The sequence below is a fragment of the Dicentrarchus labrax genome, unplaced genomic scaffold (genome assembly GCF_905237075.1).
Source record: "Dicentrarchus labrax unplaced genomic scaffold, dlabrax2021, whole genome shotgun sequence".
NCBI lineage: Eukaryota > Metazoa > Chordata > Actinopteri > Moronidae > Dicentrarchus > Dicentrarchus labrax.
Genome location: NW_026136705.1, coordinates 16,204,413 through 16,227,023, shown reverse-complemented (window position 1 = coordinate 16,227,023; position 22,611 = coordinate 16,204,413). Strand labels below are relative to the sequence as shown.

At 38.4% G+C, this 22,611-nt stretch overlaps 3 protein-coding genes across 3 annotated transcripts; all 3 read right to left on the bottom strand.

Annotated features, from left to right (window-relative positions):
- Nucleotides 1-780: 780 nt before the first annotated feature.
- LOC127364654 (organic solute transporter subunit alpha-like) lies at nucleotides 781-5,258 on the bottom strand. The gene is made up of 8 exons (XM_051402338.1): nucleotides 4,996-5,258; nucleotides 4,007-4,158; nucleotides 3,707-3,780; nucleotides 2,319-2,477; nucleotides 2,009-2,120; nucleotides 1,763-1,909; nucleotides 1,220-1,325; nucleotides 781-1,131 (listed from the first exon to the last, which is right to left on the bottom strand). The coding sequence occupies exons 1-8, from the start codon at nucleotides 5,069-5,071 to the stop codon at nucleotides 971-973; spliced, it is 987 nt and encodes a 328-aa protein (XP_051258298.1). The 5' UTR covers nucleotides 5,072-5,258; the 3' UTR covers nucleotides 781-970.
- Nucleotides 5,259-8,649: 3,391 nt separating this feature from the next.
- On the bottom strand, nucleotides 8,650-15,291 carry zdhhc20a (zinc finger DHHC-type palmitoyltransferase 20a). The gene is made up of 13 exons (XM_051402337.1): nucleotides 15,144-15,291; nucleotides 13,628-13,654; nucleotides 13,449-13,543; nucleotides 13,140-13,260; nucleotides 12,430-12,499; nucleotides 12,141-12,173; nucleotides 11,886-12,006; nucleotides 11,148-11,280; nucleotides 10,925-11,051; nucleotides 10,611-10,697; nucleotides 10,433-10,512; nucleotides 10,298-10,344; nucleotides 8,650-10,208 (listed from the first exon to the last, which is right to left on the bottom strand). Exons 1-12 carry the CDS (start codon nucleotides 15,259-15,261, stop codon nucleotides 10,301-10,303), a joined length of 1,056 nt encoding a protein of 351 aa, XP_051258297.1. The 5' UTR covers nucleotides 15,262-15,291; the 3' UTR covers nucleotides 8,650-10,208; nucleotides 10,298-10,300.
- Nucleotides 15,292-16,961: 1,670 nt separating this feature from the next.
- Nucleotides 16,962-21,478, bottom strand: pcyt1bb (phosphate cytidylyltransferase 1B, choline b). Its single transcript, XM_051402336.1, has 8 exons — nucleotides 21,236-21,478; nucleotides 20,064-20,163; nucleotides 19,571-19,687; nucleotides 19,243-19,394; nucleotides 19,052-19,130; nucleotides 18,820-18,962; nucleotides 18,513-18,701; nucleotides 16,962-17,399 (listed from the first exon to the last, which is right to left on the bottom strand). Exons 1-8 carry the CDS (start codon nucleotides 21,314-21,316, stop codon nucleotides 17,157-17,159), a joined length of 1,104 nt encoding a protein of 367 aa, XP_051258296.1. The 5' UTR covers nucleotides 21,317-21,478; the 3' UTR covers nucleotides 16,962-17,156.
- Nucleotides 21,479-22,611: the final 1,133 nt, after the last annotated feature.

Here is a 22,611-nt window from a genome sequence, read left to right as displayed (position 1 = left end):
AGTCGGCAAATATACAGTATGCTGTTACAGTTGTTTGTAAAATCTGTATTTTGTAGGAAGGCTCTGTTCCTCTGATCCAGATATCAGTTAAAAGCTGAAACTACAATTACTGCTCTGTGGTTGTATACTTCCACCAACCAGTCAAGTTGCAGTTTACATCCACGTCTGCTGAGACTCACATAATATATAGGCTAAATATATATATATATGTATATATATAGCTACACATATAAACTATTTTAGGCTAAATTGAAGTTATCACTATATTGATGATAAATATGATTCCAATGAATATACTTGTTATAAAGGAAAGAAGGATTATCATAGATGTATTGGCTAAACAGGTACACATGTAATTAAATTCTATGTAAAGATGGATTCTTATGTAGAGAAAGCTATACTGCATATACAGCAAGAAACGTAATAAGTGCATGCTGTAAAATGTCTGTTCCTTTAAAGGGTTAATTCACCCAAATCAAAACGGGAAAAATACTACCTATCAGATAGTGTTGATTCATTTCCACATGTTTTTGAGATATCTGTCTCTAATTTGTGCTGCTCCAAACATGGAAAAACATGGAAACAAATCAACAGCCAGCATCTCTTTCCAGAATCAATGTCCTGTTTACTCTGGATAACCCATACACCTCACTGTGGGCAGTCTTTAGAGGGACTATTTCTTGGTTCGAAAGTAGTAATTTGGGTGAACCAACCCTTTACGTTACCTGTTATCTACAGAATACAGATATTGACAAATGTCAGTGAGTGCTGTGTGAAAAGTACAAAAAATAGGCTAAAAGTCACCCAAGTAGTTCTCTTCCCTTACATTACAGAATGCTGTAATATAAGGGAAAAAAACTGTTACATTATTACATTATTATTACAAAATGTAATACATGTACAAACTATGTGTGTCTGAAGATCATCATTAAAGAGCAGTGTTGACATCCACTCTGTCATTGTCTGTTTTTTAAACGTCATGCTCCACGAGAGCTGCCTGCACGGCAACTTTGGCATTCTGGTCGTTGTCATGTGCCTCAGAGGGAAGTTTGTCATATATACGACGGTACAAACACCGGTTGACCAGAGTGATGATGAACATCTCCATGATCATCATCTGCTGACTGAGCACTGCAGGACAGAGAGAGAGAAAGAGATGGATTATTTCACTGCACACATAAGCAGTGCATGCAGAAAGACATTCAGAGGTGTTTCTTACTGGATCCACGAGCTTGAGAAGAGAAGGGCGGAGCACAGGCGATGGTTCCATCCAAGGCCAGGATGTTAATGATAGATGTCTGCAGCTGACTCAGTACAAGTACTAGCTACAGAGAAAGGCAATGCCTGATCAGGTATACATACAGTTAAAGGTGCACTGTGTAACATCTCAAAAAATCTGTAGTGCTTTTTAGTGCTTATGTTTCTCTAAACTATATTTCCCATAAACACTGTCACTTTATTTATATTATAACATGTTGGCAGAGATCTCTCCACAATACTTTCACTCCTTTATTTGCTGTGGTAGGAAACTTAAGAAGAGCGCACAAAATGTCATAAAAGGAAGATATACTTAATTGTATAGTAAAAACATCAGAATTTTTCATCATTTTGAGACATAAATCAAGCCGTAAAACAATTTGACACAATTTGGGACTAAATTTGCAGTGAAACAACTTATTGATTTAAAAATTCTACACAGAATAGCAAATGCTGCTATTTTTCATGTCAAAGCGTACAAAGAGGTTTCCCCATGTTTACTCACTTGATACATGGCATACTTAGGTACAATCTTGATACTGCGCAGAAAGCTGTTAGTGTTCATGAAGATAATAGCAACAGGCCAAAGGGAGATGATTGTGAGAACGCCAATGAATGGGTTAATCCAAATGGCTGTACCAGTGATCTCAAGCTGAAAGAGAAGCAAAGAAATATCTTGATAATTTCCTGTCATGTTCATTTAATTTTCAGCACAGTCAGATATGTATAGTGAAGCATTTCAAACACTTACATCAGAGAGATCAAAGTTGCCGTTTGTCCACAACACTATGGCAAGGACAGAGAGAACTGTCTTTAGGATTGCATACTGAAGAGCTCCCAACTTCAGCCAGAATAACAATCGTCTGAATGATCCCATCCAAAGAAAGAGCCACATTAGAAATGTACACCACCATAAGACAATGTGCAGTCAATACAGAAGGAGTATAAAGAATATAGAACAGGATTAAATGGATCTGAATTTATGAGCATTAAAGAACACAGGCTTGAGTTTTTAGAGCCAGACCATTAGTATCCAGACTGTATATAGAAAAGGTTTGTACCGTGACATGGGCACGCGGGGTAAACAGACACAGCAGCAGCAGCAGGGTCCAACGTTGATCCTAAAGGTTTCACCAGAAAATCGCTTCAGAAAATCACTGCTGCCCCCAAACTCCTCGATTATCAGAACCAAGACCTTATACACCACGACTGCAAAATAACTACACAGAGAAAGAGAAGTCATTTAGGTCGGTTTATAGAGAGCAGGTACATATTATTCTCAAAAATCACTTTGGAGTACTCAACTTTATTTATACAGAATGTGATGTTATTTTTGACCTTTTTCAGCAAGTGAACCAAATTACAAATGTTGTATCTCATTTATTCATTTATTACAGAAAAACACACTTCTGACACGTGAGAACAAACCAAAACCACTAACAAGGATATAGGATTTTGACCCAGCTGTTAAACAAACTGTACTGTACACAGAAAGTGCATAAAAGTTATCACTGCAGGTGGCAAAATCCCATAAAGATTCCTTGCATTTTATTGGAGTTGAAGGCATGTTGTATGTGGCATGACCTTTGTGTATGTAATGATTCATGACAAGTGGTTTAACTATACAGTAATCAACAAGTAAGCTTTTAAACTGTCATGGCTTTTATTACGTTTACTCTGTAGTCATTTTGTAACTTACGCTTGTAATGATTTGTCCAACCAAAACTACACGTACGTAGGGTTCTTTTCAGCAAGTTGCATTTTGTTCAGCCTTATTTACAATGACAGCCTGGCTGTTTCAAAGGCAATGAGTCTGCTGAGCTAATTAATAATTAGATACGTTGGAATTAAATAAAGTTATATGGGGGGAACTATAATAAAGGAAGATATAGATTTTTATTATAACCCGGAAGCCGATATGTCAAACATGACATCAGTAGTGGTGAGTTTACTGTAAAATGAGACATAGCTACCGGTCACAGCTATTAGATAACAGGCTAACATTGTGATGGTAGTTGTTACTGTCTGAAATCCAGATGAGAGATAACATCCGTAAATGCAGATTATTTTGTTTGCATATAACAACAGCTCCCATAGGGCATTAATGGCACTTCTCTGGCCAAGACTAAAATAACATGGTTGGTGGTTTAACTGATCTCATTATCAGGTATGCTAGAATATGGACAGATACCCCAGCAGCACATGTCAGCTTTTAGAAATCTCAAAGGAAGAAACTATGTTAGATTAAGAAGCAGAGTAGAGATTTCAACTCCACCTACTTCCATGGAGAAATGACAAGGTCAAAACTCCAGCTGCACAACAACTACATTATTGGACTGACATGTATTGACTTTACTTTTAACATTAAGAATAACGTTCTTTGTAATGTGTTTTATGAGGACAATGTTGGTCTGACAATAAAGTTCGGTGTAGTTGAGTGAAAACGCACCAGTTAGACGTCATGTCCGTGATCATGACTGCCCTCGGGATCCACATCCCAAAACAAGACATGGTGGCAATGACCTGAATGAGATAAATGCAATACAGTGCATAAAAAACGTAATAATGGTTTGTTTTTTATGTTCCATTTTCTCTGTTTCAATCAGATTTTATGTTGTATTTCAAAGAGCCTTTTACCAGAGTTGCTGAGTTGTTCATTCCATAAATAAAGTGGTTGATAATGATTATATTTCTATTGGTTTTAGAATCAGCAGCGTATTATAACATAAAATTAGGCCTGAATGCTTACAGGTGCTGCACCATTTATCCAAACGATGGTCGTCTTCTTGGGGTAGGGCAGCTTTTTATAAATAAAGATGCACAGCTCCAGGTACAGCAGCAGGGAGATGCAGGACATGAAGGTGAGCATGGAGTACAGGCAAAAATCAAACACATCTAGCTCTGATATAAAACAGTAAGAGGGAGAGAGAGAGAGAGAGAGAGAGAGAGAGAAGTTAGGATTATTACATACTACAATACATATACAGTATAAAAACATATATATACATTAGAAAAAAGAAATCTAAAAGAAATATGTATGAAATATGTAAAAGACATCTCAAACAACAGCACACAATGGATTCTGCTTTGGATACAGTGTGTAGGATTTAGTGGCATCTAGTGGTAAATTTACATGCAAAAGGCCCTATCTACAGCCAGTGTTTTCTTTGTCCATTCTGGGCTACCGTAGAAACATGGCAGTTTAACTTGGCGGTCTTTACGGAAGGCAACACGTGGTGTCTGTAAAAATGGCTCATTCTAAAGTTAGCAAAACCACAGCAATTCTTATTTTTAAGTGATTATACATTAAATCAAATAAGCTATATTATATTCAATTTCTGCCAATAGATCCTCCTAAATGTCACACAGTGGACCTTTAAAATAGGTGAGGAATGCAGCTTTTTTTTTAAAAGATAATTTGAATGAGAGGCAATGTGAGTATTTCAACAAAAAAAAAGTATTGTGTTGTTCCTACTGTAGCACAAACACATTTGACTCTTACTATACATCTATGACTGTGTACTTTTAAGTTCATGCAAACTATTTATTTTTACCTGGTGCAACATTGTTATATTTAGGAACAGAGGCAAATAAATTATCAAAGAAGAAACCATTATCATCTGGTACATTCAAGACACACATTAAGAGGCCTGACATTTACAAGTGAACTGTTAATGTCATTAGCTCAGATAAGAAAACATTATCAGTGAGCAGGATGTGGTAAAGTGGGTCACTTACGCTTGATCACGTCGATAGCCAGCGGGGGCTCTTGTAAACAAGCTGGGTCAATGGTAGCGTTGAGGGATTCCTCCATGGCGTATAGATATTCCCCTTGAGAAATTCAATGCACTGAAGCTGGTCTAGACAATTTAAATTGAATTCAGCTTTCTCTTCCAGCTGCAATGACTTTAGAAAAGTACCTGTTCAGCGGGCTGTGATTGTAAAATGAATCTGTTTTCCCTTTACATTGAAAGCAAGTGCACTTTACCCTTGTGGCGACATTTAAGGAGTGAATGTGGGATGAGCTCAGTTTAGAGCTTACACGTTTATGAGAGCACTTTAATATGTAACTGTTGCTCATTCATTCACAGACTTAAGTCACAATAATTTCAGTGACACCAAGGTCAGAGTTTTAGTTGAGAGGGTGCGACCCAATGAGTGTGTCAGGAGAGATGAACTTTGACAGGGTGAGTTGTTTCTTTCCCAGTAAATATAAAAAGATAAAGGAATTTCCTTCAAGTTTAAGCTATGAGGAACATAATTTAGTTTCAGTGCTTCTAGTGCACATACAGTACTTAATAATAATAATAATAATAATAATAATAATAATAATAATAATAATAATAAACTTAATGAGTTTACAAAGTGCTTTGACAGACAAAGCAAAATGATGGCCATGATACACAAAATACAATTAAATATAAAATAATGAATTTTAAAATACAATAATAAGAGCAGAATATGGGCCATAAAATAAAATGTAAATAAATAACTAAACAAATAAATAAAACAGAACAAAGTAAAGTCTAGGTCAGGTCACTGATTCTGCAAACCTTGTCTCCTCAGGCAGATCGTTCTAAAGCCGAGGGGCCCTGATGGTTACTAACTAACTCTGAGTAAAATAACATTAATTTACAGTTAACTTTTCAATACAGTTTTATTCACTTTTATTTGTATAGCACCAATTCATTCCAATAGAGCAGGTCTAGACCGTATTCCTTATAAAAATATTTACAGAGACCCAACAGTTCCCACCATGAGGGTGCTCCTGTGTTAAGGATGAGGATGGAACAATTGTGTCTGCCCTTTGGCAATCGGGAAGTCTAGGCTCCACAAGCACAGCGAGGCTCAAAGACGGATGCCAAGAGTGAGCTGGTGGTGAGATGGTAGTGGTGACTGTCTGCGTTACTGTGCTTTAAACCTGTATCAAGATCTCGATACAAAGCTACACAGCTTTGTATCAAACAGGCTGGGGTGAAGCTGAACATGTCATGTTGGTGTCAGGGAGGATGGTGTGGAGGAGGCTTTACATTCGCTGACAGGTGGAATGTGATGGTGTTACTGTCTTGATTTTTTGGTGCTTCTAGCATCTTCTTCATCATCTTCTTCCTCATCTCTTTGCCTCTTCCTAGTTGCCACAGGAAGTGGGTCCCCCTCTTCTTCTGCGACTTCATCTTCCTCATCACTGTCTTCAGAGTAGCTGTCCGAGTCACTGTCGGCAAATTCATCCCACCACCAAAATCTTTTACATTTACCCTCCTCTTCCTCATCCTCCTCATCCTCCTCATCCTCCTCCTCCCAAGGACGCCGCCTCAATCCACCACGCTTGGTTGGTTCTTGTTGTGCAGTGTGCTGGTCGATTGCCACATCAGCCTGAGCATCTGGGTGAACATCTGCAACATTGTGATTGTTGTTGTTGTTGTTGTTGTTGTTGTTGTTGTTGTTGTTGTTGTCATTGCCATTACGGTCAAGTTCACCCAGCCCATCTCCAGCAGCTATTAGACACCCCACTTTTTTGACAAACTGAAGGATTCTGTGTTCCTTTATGGGTTAAGAATATTCTCCTGCTTCTTAAGCTAAATAAACTATTGAAAACCACCTTGGATTATCTGTAAAATGCATTGTCACAAAGAGCTGTTTTTCTGAGTCCATGAAAAGCTGATTTCTTTACAGACACTTGGTTCTCACAGGACAGCGACAGCTACAAACATGTGATGATTCTATAGTATAAGATGCATTGCTGTAAATTAAACTACTTCTCAGAATATAAAGTAGTTAGAATGAGCTCAGTATAATATATTGATATATATATATAAGAGTAAAACAGTGACTGGGACCATTTGCTGCACAATAAGCACTTTTATTTTTGATTCTTTAAGTACATGTTACTAATAATACTTACATACTTTTACTTATGTATGGTTTTTAATGCAGGACTTTTACTTGTAGTGGAGTATTTGCACAGTGTGGAATTAGCATTTTTACTTAAGTAAAGGATCCAAACATTTCTTCAAACATTGCTTTTAAAGCCTATAATCAGAAGTTAAATTAAATTAAATGTGGGTGGTTGGTTAAGTGTTGCATTCAGATTGTCCTTCTTACCCTTCTTGAGTGAAAAAAGCATGAATGGTGTTAACCTTTTGCGCATCTCTTTTAAGAATATTACATAAAAGTAGGACACCTGAGTAAATAAAGAAGAAACATATTGATAATTATAATATCCTGGATAATTCTTCACAAGGGACTCAAAAGGGATCAAAGGGTTTACTCTTTGTGTGTAACGCTGAGCATTGAGACTCTTGCAACTTTATCTGTTGCATTGTTTCAGACAGGTGAATGGCACTGAGGTCATTCACCCTTCAGCAGCTACTGTAGCTGGCCAATCTTGTTCCCTGCTCGTATTGTTCCTGTGCCAGACAAAGATCAGCAAGTTCTCAACGCCTGCCTGAGCATGTCAGCAGTGTGAAGGGTGCAGTCTCGTGTCACAACTATTGCTGTGAACTACATATCTGTACATCACCAGCACTTTCTTATGACTGCTGATCTGAGGGCTATATACTTGCAACATTTACGACAGACAAGGTTAATTTTAATGAGCTGAGACGTCATAATCTCTTAATTGAGAATTGAGGGAGTACTGTTCCACGTTCCTCATTTAACATTTCTTCTACAATATGCTGGAGGGTGGAACATCCACTGCTGAATATTATTTGCAATATGAAATATCACAGTGACATAGTTTTACACACACATTAAAAATAAACATTACTGATCTATCATTATTGAGTAGTACCTAATGTTAAATATCAGATTGATGCATATTATGCAGACAGTACTCAATACGGCCCTCCTTAAGTCCATGTAAGCCAACACTTGCATTAGCACTAAAGACAGGAGAAAACCCGATGCAGGGAGAGTATGCAAACTCAGTACAGGACAAGGACAGGACAAGCTGAGAATTTAACCCAGGACCTCGTTGCTGTGAGGCGACAGTGCTAACTACTGAGCCACTGTGCTGCCCTGTACACATATATGTATATATTTCAGCCTGGATCAAAGTGGTGTACCAATAGACCAACGTCGTCATTCAGCCACATTAATAGAGGTTGAAAAACCAAGACAGCACTAGAAATTTCTTTTCCTCTTATTGTACAGATTTGCACCACAGATATGACTGTCACAGGAAACAGACCAAAAAGCAGAGATAACCCCAGTTTGACGACTGCTTTTCAATATTGTGAGGCACCCGCAGAAATCTAGTTTAAGACGATTATGATAAATATATCTGAGCTGTGGCTGTAATCCACAATTTCTACTCTGCAGAATTGTTTCACTGTAAAGTTAGGATTCTTTCAAGTCCACTAATTTGCTACAAATCACAGCACACAAGGGTTTAAGATGAAGAATTACACTTTATAGTGTCTTTACATTTATTGTTACAGAACAATGGGGATCAACCTGCATGAATCATTTCTTCCCATTAAAACAGTTCGTTACAGGCCGACCCTTTACCTGCTTGGTTCAATCAGTGAAGTTGGTTATTAAACTACTGTGAGGTTCTGTAAGTACATTCACATGTGCTACCATTCAGTCAGTAATATCTACACATCATTATTTTTATTATCTACTGATCACACAGCAAACCCCACACTGTGCTGTGTGTCTAAAATGGATGCAGTATAATGAAACAGCTGCCAGGAGCACAGAGAGGAGCATTTATGATGACACTAGCCTACTCTTCACTGGTATATGAAGCCCTTCTTATCTATTCTGGATCAGGCTCAAGGTCACAGTACATCAAATGTCCGTGACCTCTCTGGCAATATCTTTTTAATCATTTTATTGTGGTTTCATTTTGTGCTCTTACATTCCAACTTTCACATAAATGTCATCAATCTAGAAAAAGAAATCAAACAACACAGATTTGATTCCTTGGCATTAACACTCAAGATTAATTTTAAAACAAACACATAGTACACAGTAGCAAAGGATTGATCAGGAAAGTGAAAACAGTTCATGGACTCAATGAAGAGGACAAATATGACCGTCTATAAAAATAACTAAATAAATAAAACAAATAAGCCATAACGATAAAATCAACACACTGAAAAACAATGCAATTAATTTATAAAGCTTGAAAGCAAATAAATTATAAATGTTTATAGTGCAATGACAACTGGCAATCTCATTGATACTAACGGCATTATACGAGAAACCGGTTATGTGTCCAAAAAAATTATATAAATGAGATTAAACCATTTTAAACTGTAGTTAAACTGGATTTGGTCCTCACATTTTAAGCTTATATCAACGGTATGTTTGACAATAGTATAAAATCTGAAATGTAAAAAATAAATATATTAAAAGTGTAAACAGAAAGACCTTTCAATATTTTCATCACGTAAACTAAATTAGACCATGTGATAATTTACTGCTGGTCTAAGTAATTGCACTGTGCTTGGAGATTTGTGCACACTGTTGACAGTGTTGAAATGTCTCACCATTTTAGTGATCACTTTAGTGATTCCCACTGCTCTACGTCAAACATGACCAGGCTTAGTTATTAATGCTTGATTAATACTGATAAAGGATGATCCTCTATTTGAAATGTATAATGTGAATAACCAGTGTAGCTAAACACAGACCATGTAGACATACACTGGCTCAAGGGGGGGCGGAAAGCAGTCCCAGAGTTTTTACAGATGCAATAACAACATTTGAACGTCTTTGGCTTGAAACAAAGACAAAAGCTGTGAATCTCCTGTGCTTCAGACTGGTGCAATCTACGAGGTCGCTGTACAGTCTAATGACATGATAACAGTATTGTTGGGGTGCTGGTTTAAAAGCACGCGAGATGAAGGATGAAGGTGGAGGACGGCTCCTGTAGAGGTGCTGATGCTCCTGGTTTAAGGCATCATAGTTGACGAGCTCTTTGCTGATGCGTCTGTGATCTGCAGAAACGGCCATCAACTTATAAATAAACACAGGAAGAGGACAAACCAGAAGAAATTCTACAGTATTCAAAGCCATGTCCACATACCTGCTACGGCTCGCTCTCCATTGTCACAGAGACTGTCTGGCCTCTGTCTGAAAGGTGACAGTGAGGACACAAGAGATGTTACATAGCAAAAAAACACTTTACATACAAGCAGAAAATGAAAACCTGACAACATACCAATTTTTCCTTTGCTGTCGTCCACTGTGTGTTGTATGTTGTTACCAAGCACACAAGGGTTGGTCTCCCCATCAGCAGGGCTGTGATTAAAGTCACATTAAAGAAAACACCTAGTAAGCAAACCTGAAAGGAAACCGGTTCAATATTTGAAAAAAAAAAAAAGAAAAACAATACTCACACTTTGCCATTTTGCTGGAGGATACTGTTTGCTTGTTCAGGATCTATGTGCACCAATCTGGTAACAAAGGAATGTCCTTCTCCCAGACTGATGAACAGAGATAAAGTCAGCATTAGATGGATTCAGGGTTAATTGTATTTCAGTGTTTTCTCTTTGTTTCTCTACTCCATTTAAACAGCTTCAGTAGTAGATATGGAGTTTGAAGTCTGCTAGTGTAGTGCTGATCAGCACAGTGCAGAATTAACAGTAGTGCTGCCCATTTATTTGCATAAGTGACTAATTGCTGCTGTTCTATCAGGTCAGAGTAGACTTACCTTGAGAAAACAGGAAATATCCAGTACTTTGCTTGGTCTCCAAACACCTCAGTTACATTTCGGCTAAAGCCTAGAGAAAACCCGCTCTTGTCTGGACCGTTTGTGAAGACAGGGGCCCTAAATGCCTCTGAGAATTGATATAAAAATATAGTTAATCATGGCAACATTTAAAGGATATAATCAAAAGGTAAATTTAAATAACACATTTATTTAAAAAAGGTACCTATAGTGGTCCTGTTCTTTCCCACAAGCCACAGATGGTAACTGAGAAGTGACAGGATGCTGATAAAGAACAGGGCCGCCACAAAAAATAGAAACAAGATGTGGAATTTGGCATGCGTGTCAGGCAGTTGTTTCTTCAGACAGAAAAAAAAAAAAAAAAAAGCGTTAGTCTTGTCAGTCTGCAAGAATATTTCATGTCAAGTCATCTTTACCCAACAACTGACTGGAGTGGACAATTCACCTCGGCAGAGGACAGGTCAGGTCACAGGAAAACACCATCCATTACTCTCTTTGTATTTCTTACTATAGTACAATATACTCGTTCACTGTTGGACTACGTCACAGGAGCCATTGTCTCGTGGAAAGCAGCATGCTGAAGAAGATCTGATAAGCAATCACATGACACACTTGTGCACCACAGTGACACATTTGTAAGCCAATTGGTCGATATCTTACGATGCAGATTAGTGGCTGATCACATGCCTCATCACAGCCTGACTGCTCTTCATTTTTCAATTTCATTCAAGAAGATGAAAGTTATCCTAAGTTTAAAGCAAAGCATGTTAATGGTTTTCAAAACCAAGCCTGCTGAATGCTGATCTTAAGAGTAAGAATGGGCCTCAAAAAGATCCTGCAGCCTTTAATAAACTGTCACCACAGCAATCATTTACATGCAAGAGTACGCAGATATTTCTTTTTTATGAAAAGGGGAAAAAAAGGAGGAAGTGTCTGTACTTACGGTCCAGAATTTGATGAAATACTGGATGACTGTAGCACAAATGACCGCACAGTAGAGTGAGGCGTAGGCCAAGAACAAGACAAAGTACTTGTAGTTTGAGAATCCAACACAGTTATTCACCCTGAAAGAAAACATGACACAGACAGTGAAATGTGTTTAATTCTCTACATTTTCTTTATAAGAAAACAGATAAAAACTTGTATCATGATGAACTAGAAAGCAGCTTAAATGCACAGTTAAATGAGAAAAGCCTACCAGGGGCAGTGGTGGTCCATTTTAAGCACACACCTTGAAGAATACGAAAACATCCTGTTAGTACCATTTTAACATTTAGACATTTTGCTGATCTAGTGTCCCAGAGCGGATGAAAAAGCATAAGAAAATACACATATTGCTCATTGTTTAGGATGTGATTTAAAAACCACCACTTGCAACCAAAAACAAACATTGTCTTATTTCTCAACAGCAACATTTTCTTGTTCACTTTCTGTTAGCAGAAGTTGCAGTAAAGGTTTTTCTTAAATTTTACAGTGTGTACACTCACATCTCGCAGGTTGAGCAGTGATGGCAGCGGTCAGGTTTGATTATCTGGCAGTGGTCGCAGTATCGGATGGCTATTAAGAGAAAGCAGAATTATTAAAGTATTACTGTGTACCTACTGCCCTTCCCCACCCACACACCCCCATACAGACTGCTCTTATATGAAAGCCTGCATCATCACGGTGTACGCTGAGGAAGCCGATATTGCAACAAAAAAATTATTTGAGGTGTAGTCCGCATTTTTAGCACTTTGAAAATAACAAATAAATTAATAAATAATAAACTGATCAGCTACGTCTGCATCTTTCCCAACGTCCCTGTGAAACCCAGCGTGTGCCATCAGGACTGTTGACGAGGAGCAGAGCCAGGTGCAGCCTGTAGAGATAACAAGGTGCACCTGAGGCCAATTAACCCTCCGGATGCAGCTCAGTAAACAAAAGACAGACGAGCTTATCGGCTCATATCATACAGTGCGTTCTTTTTTTTTTTTTTTTTTTTAAGATGTTAACAGTGTTTTACTTTTATCCAAAAAGGGAAGAGGCGATGTAGCAACACATTTACGCAATTTCATTTATGTTGCTTGTTTGATGTGCTGAATCCTTTGAACGATGAGGAAAGTGGCACTGTGTGTGTGCAACAGTCCCCGGTGTATTACCGTGCGATAAAGTAGTAATCCCACCACAGTTAGTTTTTCCGCTGTGGTGAAAGCCTCACCTCCTCCTGCCGTGCGTGTATACACAGGTAAATTCCTCGCCACTTTCTTCAGAATCTCTTGTTGTGCTTCTGCTCGCTCCTCTCGCTCAAACAGGTCCTTCTCTGCTCTGGGCAGACAAAACTGACAGGAGGAGAAAAGACTGGTCAATAAAAGTCCCACAATGTTAAGATATGTTGTAAACTTGTATTGGACAGACATGCAAGGGTTTTTTTGTGACATTTCATTCTAAACATGAAAATAGGAAGTGTTCATTTGAAGACTTTTAAGGCTTGAATGATGAGTCTGACTAACACACACTCTTGGCTTACCTCTTTTGAGGGGCTGGCTGGTCTGGACCCAATAGTTTTCCAGTAGGACCATATAAACATGGCGAGGAAAATATGAAAGATGACCAAATAGCTGACTGTTGAGAGAAAGAGTTTGGTTTGCAGTTACATTGGCATCTCTGAATGTGACTGGAGAAAATGTGCGTGTGGATAACACTTACTTCGTTCTGCATTATTTGGGATTGTATCTACATTAAGCAAAGAAGAAAATATATTAGTGGGCAGTTATTAAAGTCCTAAGAATGCATGACTACACATCCCCCCCCCCCCACACACACACACAGACACACAACCCCTTTCTCGCACCATGTGGCAGCAGCCTGGCACGGCCAGCAGTGACCCACCCATAAGAGAGAGCTTTGTTTAAGCAGCAGGGATGTCCCTGTCCTGTCCACAGCCGCTGAGTTACAGACATAACTACAGTACGACTACATGCTGAGAGTGGTATCATCAGCTCCAGGCTCAAACAAACTACTGAAGTGTGGAGCTGAGTGTGGAGAGTGCATGCCATGGTACTCATAACTGATCAATATCTATCTAAATTAAAGATACATGAAGACCATCAATACTCATGTAAGCTGAACTGCTTTCAGACCTGCTCGTTTGAGTTCGGATGATCACGTTGGATTATGAGATAAAAGTAGGAAGTCATATCATCGGCTGAATGATTAACTTCTTTGTCTGAATAAATCATTTTTTATGGATTTTAAAATGTTGCTATTTGATCCTAATTAATTAGGAAGAGCACCATTTTGTGTTGTGTCAAATTAATTCAATTACAGCTTAATGACCACAGCAAACGTGTATTTTTTATTACAAATGTTTAGGTGTTGCCTGCACATTGGTAGTTTTAATGTGTCCTCTGCAGCCCTCATTACATCTTCAGTGAATAACTTGAAGCATCAGAGAGCCATCTCCCACTGTAACATTATGATTTAACTGCTGCCTCCCAAGGACTGTCCATTGTCACTCAAACTACTTAAGAAAATAATAAAAAATCATTGCCATTTGTAAAATGTCAACTTCTGGTCAATAGTTACACTAAAAGTAAATTTAATATGTCAGAATTAAGGCTATAATGGGATCATAGGAGCTGACATTAGGAAACAGTCCATTAACATTCATCATTTAACTAAATGTTTAAAACAGTGAAAACAAGGTGAATGATTAAAAGGGGATTTTAAATTAGAAAGTTAATGTCCATTAATTTAAAAAACACACGGCATGTTTAGAAGAAAAAAAACCTCAGTGAAAGTTTTACTGTTATCTTTTTGTATTTTTCCCAGTTAACTGACTATAATATCTAATGTAATATCTGATGTTACCCGCTGCAATACAACAGTCATTATAAAGTCATTCATTATTAATTATTGATTGCACAAGCTACCCAGACACTCTCTTTCCTCCCCCAAACTAACTATAATGAACTAAACTACTTATATAAACCTTATAACATTGCTGTCATGCAGGACTGCCTGTGTGTCAGTGGTTGGAGGACCAGCTGTAACATTGTCCCCGAGGTTTAAACGCATGTATCTGCAGCTTCGGGGATGATGTTAAATCTCACTTCAACTAGCCTGAGTCAAAGTTGGCAACCCCCCCCCCCTGACACTGTCAACACACGCCGATATCCGCCCACAAAACCGGTTAATACTCAACAAAAGTGAGTTTACTTACAGACACAGAGCTCCACCACGTACGCGTAGTAAGACCAACCAACAACCAGGTTTATAAACAGGACAGGTACCCAGTTCAGAGCCCGTTTACAGCACCTCAGCGCATGAGAGGGCGCCATCTTTAATCCGTGTAGGACGTTTGCTGGCGGTGACGTCATAGCCATGTTTTTTTTTTTTTTTTTTTCTTTTTTTATACGACCGAGCCAAAGACGACACGAGACCGGGACAGTTGACGGGGAACACTCCGGGGGGGGCACATGCGCAGATATGTTTGCAAGGTCCCGCGTGTTTTTGAATATAATGTTAAGTGATTGATATATTGTACTTATCGCAGTCTGCTGTGAGTTGACTACAGAGCGGTCAGACGATAACACAGTGACAGATCAATGGCCCTGCTGCTACATCAACTAGGTTATCATACTCAAGTCAGACATCTGGCATCTCACCCTCTTTGTTTGGCTGTGTCAACTCTTTAAATCACAGGCTGTTCATTCATAACCCTTACAAATCGTTTTAAATTGTGACTAAAGTACAAATATTTTGTTACAGTACTTGGGTTGTCTTTTTCAGGTGTCTGTCCTATACTTGAGTATTTATTTATCTGACAACTTTTTTTTTACACTTTTACACAAATATCTGTTTTTACTACTCCTTACTTTTCAAAAGAGGCTTGTTTTTGCATTATTGCACATCTTCCCAACATCAACAAAGGTGCAGATCTCACATGACAGACCTAACATGACGTAAAAGACATTACAACATAGCCTAACAAGACCAGGGGACCAGAGGGAGACTCGACCCCATCTAAAGTGCACAGAAACAGTTGATAGAAAACAGAGAGAGTACTTTTTACTTTTTTATACTTTGAGTACATTTCAGAGCCTGTACTTTTCCCTTTTATTTGAGTAAAGAAGTTGAATCAGTACTTTTACGAGAGTCTTTTTTTTACACAAACAGCTGTACTTCTACTTGAGTAAAGATTGTTTATACCTTTGTTATCTCTGGATTTAAAGTATCCAATGCCGAACAGTTAAGTTTAAAGCTACACTAATTATATTATTGTTTTTTCCACTTGGGGGCAGAGGAACTCCACAACAAGGTAAAAACTCATAGCATCTGACATAATATCACCTTAAAGTTATGGCAAAACGAATAACATTTGCATTCATGTGGAATCTTGTTAAACAGTGTGTTTGTTTTAAGATGCCAGACACATTTCAGAAAGATATTACATATATATTATAAACTAAATGTTTCTAGCCACCTAATTAGTGTAAGCTACACTCAATGTAGCTCTGTTTTGATCTCTGTGAACTCTTTTTATATATACATACATATATATATTGTTTTTTTATTTAATAGGACAGTGGGAGGACAACATGCAGCAAAAGGACCACAGATCAGACTTGGACCCATAGCCACTGCAGCAAGGATTCAGCCAGTGCAACCACCAACTTCTGGGTCTTTAGCTGCTAGATGTTCTTTCATCATCTGTCTTTGTCTGTCTTCTGTGCTGGACAGGTGACAGACAGGTGGTTTATCTGATTTTTTTTTTTTTAAGAAAAAGGTTGTAAAACTAAAACGTGACACCTTTCACATCACATATACAGTCATTTGATCCATTTTAATATTAAAAAGAATATCGATTAGAGCAGCTTAAACCTGTTAATAGATTGTTTTGGCCACTTGGTATGGATATAAAGAACCTTTATAACTTAAATAGTTATCAATTCCTATGAAGGCACTTTGAGGATGGGGATAACTATGTATGTATTTAGCTTCTAGACATATAGAAGGGTAACAAATGGCAAGAGACAAATCACATCTAAGCAAAATTTTAATAATCTTTTTGTTTTCTTTTCAGCAGATAAACCTTATGCACATTATGAGATATTGCACTTGCACTTGAATAAACTAGTAATAAAGTAGCCTACTCCCTTTTTATTTATTATTAATGACTGTAAGAATTTACAAGATACCCTGTAAGAAGACCAATAAAGAAAACATGATGAGCTCATTGACTACTGTATGTGGAGGAGGATTTGAGAGAGGAGCGTGTCCCTTTTTTGGGTGAGGAGGGGGAGGATGGAGGGGAGAGAGAGGAGGGGGACGGGGATGGGGAGGCAGAGGCGGAGGCAGGGGAGGAGTCAGGAGAAACCGAGCGTCTTCTGGTGGGACTGCTGCTGGGGGAGCCACGGGGTGAAGAGTAAGGTGACAGGGCCTGGAGCATACGGCCACTGCGCTCCTGGATCGCATGCTGGACAAGGACAGAGACAGAGGAGAGTGTTACTGTGTTGTAATGTTGAGCTTTGCAAACGTTCAGTGGATTATTTTGTGATGAATTGTTCTGTGTGTGTTCTGTTCATCAGTTATTTCCCACATCACCCAGAGTGCCTTTTATCATTGCCCACAGAATGACTCAAAATTGTGTTGTTTAGTTTGTTAAAGATCATAATAATTGTTGTTTTTAAAGTTCCAAATCTACGGATTTAGAAAGACTTGATAATGAAGAAAATATCTAAACATGCTAATTATGAGGCATGATCTTATATCTTATAAGGAGCCTCTTTTTCCTATGATTTTTAAGTATATTTATGGATAAGTATCCACTATGAGATACCCTCATAGATACCACTAACCCTGTTTCCTTCTTCCCCAATTTGCCCCACACAGTGGCTATACCATGAACTGCAACTGGTAAGCATAATGCAGCTTCTTGGCTTTTTTTATGCTTTTATATGAGTGCAAAATAAATAAAACACTTTTTAAAACACTTTCTAGCAAGCAAGCGTTGTGTCTTGCCACGTCCTGAGATTGTATTGCTCCACTGAGGCTACTGTTGGTGGATGTACAGTTGAAGTGTCTCTGCCTCCTCTACAGAAGAAACAGCTCTTCTCATTTGATAAAAATGTGCAACTAAGTGAGTCTAAACTGAAACACTTGCTCTCTGATTCTAATAAAGAGATGATAAAACCTGATGTTTACCACTGAAGCATAGAAATTTGGTTTCCTTCCACTTTCTATTGATACCATTTTCATATCTGTCAGTACAATCTGAAGCCAGAGTTAACAAAATCCTCCGACCATTGCCTCTAAAGCTCCCAAATTAACACGTTATATCTGGTTTCTTTAATCCATCAAGGGTAAAAAGTGTAAAAATGAGAAGGCGGTTATGTGTGAGACTATTTTTTGCCCAGGTTCAGTGACTTAATGGAGTCTCCCCTGGTTGCTTGGAAACCAAATTACCTCAAAATAACATAAAAACACAACCAAACAACAAACTCAACCTATAATAGAAGGTTCTATAAGCTCTTATGGTTTTTTTTCCTTCAGTTAGTGTGTTTTTGCATTAATGTTAAAGTAAACGTGCCCAGGCTCCATCAGGTCCAAAAAGCTCCAAGAAGTTGCCAATAAATTCCCGTGACTTTTCCTCCCACTTGTGGATGAGGTCTTGGCTCTTCTCTTCCACTCTGTAGACAAAGTGTTTGGACTTCTCCTCCACCGTTCGGACTGTCTCTTTCATCTTGTCCACCTGGTTCTGGAGCCGGTATTTCTTCTCCTGTCAGAAAAAGACAAAGCAAGTGACCATCAGCACATTTGTCCTTTTATTTCTGTATTGTTTGTTTTAAAAACATCAAATATTCTGTTTTTTAAATATATACTATAGTTTCACTAACATTAATGAATCCAACGTTCAGTTCTCGGGCTGTGTAGCCTCTCTGCAGGTTGCGTCGAACATAGATGTCATAGTCTCGGACGATACGAGTGATCAGATCAGATGTGGAGATGCCCTCCGTCCTCTGAGTGGCCACAAACATACCTGACATTAAAACATAAATGATTAACTCAAGTGATTAAATACATAGAATTCATTATGATGAGAACTTATATGATCATTCATATCCTCACCTGCTTCCTTGATGTGTTTATAAACATCCTCTGATCCAGCAGAGGTGTAAGGGATATCATCATGGGCCACAAAGTCAATCTGTGAGTGTAACATTACAGTGTTCAGACTGGTTGAACACCAGATATCTTTGCTGTTGTCACTGTGTGACATTGTAAGAAGCTGTGTGTCCAGTGCCTGCGTGACCTTTGACCTTATGTTTCTTAAGGAACTCTGTGGTAAGGGTCCAGGGAGCATCCCGCACCACCTCGTCGACGTAACGGCAGTGCGTCAGTGCGTCATAGCGTTCGTCCTCTGTCATCACCGTGTAGCCCTTAAACTTGTGGGTGAGTTCGTCGCTGCAGACTGGGGACACAGAGGGAGAGAAGAACCGTTGTATGTCTAAGCCTTACTAAACTGAAAGATTTATCCGCCTGAGATTGGGCTTCACGCTCAACTAATAAAGCCCCATTTCATTTACACACTTTTCCAGTGTTTTTACTGAAGGTCATTTCTCTTTGATACAGGGATCCATTCTTTACCTCCTACTATCAGGTATGTGTTAGGGAACACATTTTTGGCTTGCATCAAAGCTCGAGCGTGCCCCGAATGGAAAAGATCAAAGATCCCATCAGCGTAGACTCGTACCGGACGATGAGCTGCAAGATAAGAAGTATTTCTTCAAATACCAACATTACCTTACAAAATATCAATTTCTTTGATTTGAGATTTACTATATTGTGAAGCTGAGGGCAACATCTAATCAGCTTTTAAAGACCTTTATACTGTCTGTTTCTTTAATAGAATGGCGTGACACATTCCTGGAGAAAGACATCATAAATAACACCAACCCTAATTAGCCAAATAACCAGCAGTAAAACAATATGGTTCTGATTTATAGCTGATATCAGCTGATACCAACGTATGTAGTCTTCCCTTATTCCTTGCTGCTACAAGCAGGGACTGACAAGATCTGACATTCTCAGTTGCATGACAATTAGCAATGGAAACAAAACACTATTGAGAAAATGTGACCTGGTGTGCCCCTCCGTGCTTTGGCAATGGTCAGCTTTTCATGGGGGATCTCTGATTCATAACCTGTAGACTTGGCAAAGGCAGCCGGCTCCCTCAGAGCCTGAATAAAGAGACAACACAGAGAGAGCAAACAGTTTGATCAACTTAGTTAATCCATCTTATCTGACTGTTTATCCTGTTCAGGAAGGAAAACAAAAAGAGCAGTAGGACAATGATATGCAGCAACAGTATTGCAGAGCTGAGAATTCAAACACTGCAATATTAACAGGGCTGTTATAGGTTGTAGGGGTTGTAAATTTGTTGGTTGGAACTCCGCCATAGATCTGAAATGGTTAAAAAAAAGATATTATCAAAGCCCGATAAGCTTTGGTGATATATTCAAGACAGATGCAAATAATCTCAGCACTCAGAGGTAATGAGTCTCATTATGTCATGGACTTTGTGTTGTGTGTAGATGCATATACACAGCTTTATCTGCTGTGTTGTAAATTAAACTTTGAACTCTGATACTGATCAAATGTCTGGTGTGCTGTGTACAATTTTTCAGTTTACCTGATTGAATTTTATTTTGAAATGATCAGTACTCTGCGAATGTGAATACTATTGGCCTGCTTCCATGCTACGTATACAGTTTAGTCCTATAGTTATCGTTATAGCTATAGTTAGCCATGAAGTCAGCATACATGCAGGCCTGCGTATGTTTCCACATTCGCGACACAAATATTAGATATGAATTTCCACCATATAAACTTAAATCCTATTATTAAATTATCTGATACATTTACAGCAATAAAAACTGATTACAACAGAATGACTTCATGTTAAATAATGACTCAATCTATGATATCAAACAAGTGTATCACTTGAGAATAATCATGTATTCCTTGTCCCACCCAGCTAATCAGTAAACTCTCCACTCCCAGGCACAAGTCATATAACCACAGAGGAAAGGTTTACTTCTGTAATATTCAAAGCCTGACACATGAAAACTAAATATATAAGTCTGACTAATACCACTTGTACCACTTGTATATTATCTTCACTACATACTGTCCAAAAAACACAAGACAGCCAGAATCTCATTTATGGGACTCTGAATTCTCACATGTTATTTGTGTAAGTGTAAGAATAAAGACAGTGTCCACGTTTCATATTGACAGAGCAGGACTTACCCTGCGAGGGCCTCCTCTTTGGCTCTGTGAGGCCTGTTGTTGCTGGACGTTGCTGCCTCTACCTCGTCTCCTTCCAGCCATTCTGGATGTTCTGCTTCCTTCTCTACTAACTGCCCCGCTGCGCCCGCCTGCCGCTCCTCTCAGCCTGACTAACTAGCGAACAGGGGGGACTTCTCAGCCTGCGTGTGTTTTTAAGTATACATCCCATCGGCCTGCCTGACCCTGATGACGGAAGAATGTAGTGAGCAAAGTTCAAGCCAGCCTGGTAAACGTATTCAGAAATGTAGATTGCACTTGTCATCTCTCTTTCTTCATGTAGAGTGTAGCAATAGGGTGGTGTAACACTATTAGTAAACTCTAACACTGTGTAACAGTCCAGATTGCAGTGATTGTGAAAAATGCTCATGTCTTTGAAACATTTCTCATGAGAATAGAGGCTGCTAATAGTGTCACATTTTATGCTGAGGGAAGCTAAATAACATATGAAGTAAGAATGTGCCCAGAGCCTTTACATTGGCAGCCTTTGGAACCAAACACAGAAGGACGACATGTTCCAACGTTTCACAAAGCTGTCACAAGTGGCCCACAGTGTTACTATGCTGGATATTATGTAATTTCTGGTTTGGGTAAATTTTGAAATCAATGCTGCCTGCTTGTTATGGTACATTTAGTTTTTGACACCAACTGCTTCTTTAGCGTACAGGTTGTTTACATTAAAGTAAAGGTGGTAGCCTAAAGCTTAAAGGGTCTGATCTAGAGTGGGTGGCATGTGGTGGCAGCTGCCATCCCTAAAAAATGCTTTGACATCAAATTTAACACATAAGTTTAACTTGATTTTACAAATAACATGTTACAATATGGAAACCATCACATAGGCCTATGATTTCATGATCTGTTATGGCCACATTTTAGTCTAAATTATAGGCCTAAGTTTAAAGAAAAAAGACAATTCAGAAAATTTGTAAATAAAACATTGATTATTGATCTCTAATGTCACCTATTGACATTTTTATTCAATGCTTTAAGATAAGATAAGAAGTTCCATTATTGATCCCCGTGGGAGAAATTCAAGTTTGTGTAAGTGCGAAAGTGGAAAAATATTGGAAAAATACAACCCAGAATAGATAATAGAGAATATAAAAACTATAATAAAAGATATACACTATATGCAATAAATTACTAATGGGTTAATGTGCTAATATTGATATATGTGATTATTTTGAGCTCCTACAGAAACGGTTTTTAGAGCCACCAAATGACTGAACTGGCTGCCTAACCATACTTATACTATTTTTATACAATAAATCTCACAAGGTAAGGCTAATAATAATAAGAAAACATTTAAAGACCTTCCATGGCTCGCACATAAAAGCCAG

Coding starts and splice junctions, on each gene's coding strand:
- pcyt1bb (XM_051402336.1), bottom strand. CDS start 21,316: ATGGCTGGAAGGAGACGAGGTAGAGGCAGCAACGTCCAGCAACAACAG. Junction 19,688..20,063: donor AGCACGGAGGGGCACACCAG/GTCACATTTTCT, acceptor CTTATCTTGCAG/CTCATCGTCCGGTACGAGTC. Junction 17,400..18,512: donor TTGGACCTGATGGAGCCTGG/GCACGTTTACTT, acceptor GTCCTTGTCCAG/CATGCGATCCAGGAGCGCAG.
- LOC127364654 (XM_051402338.1), bottom strand. CDS start 5,071: ATGGAGGAATCCCTCAACGCTACCATTGACCCAGCTTGTTTACAAGAG. Junction 3,781..4,006: donor GGATAAATGGTGCAGCACCT/GTAAGCATTCAG, acceptor TATCTCATTCAG/GTCATTGCCACCATGTCTTG. Junction 1,910..2,008: donor GCAACTTTGATCTCTCTGAT/GTAAGTGTTTGA, acceptor CTTCTCTTTCAG/CTTGAGATCACTGGTACAGC.
- zdhhc20a (XM_051402337.1), bottom strand. CDS start 15,261: ATGGCGCCCTCTCATGCGCTGAGGTGCTGTAAACGGGCTCTGAACTGG. Junction 12,500..13,139: donor TACACGCACGGCAGGAGGAG/GTGAGGCTTTCA, acceptor TTCTCTTAATAG/CCATCCGATACTGCGACCAC. Junction 10,345..10,432: donor CGACAGCAAAGGAAAAATTG/GTATGTTGTCAG, acceptor GTCACCTTTCAG/ACAGAGGCCAGACAGTCTCT.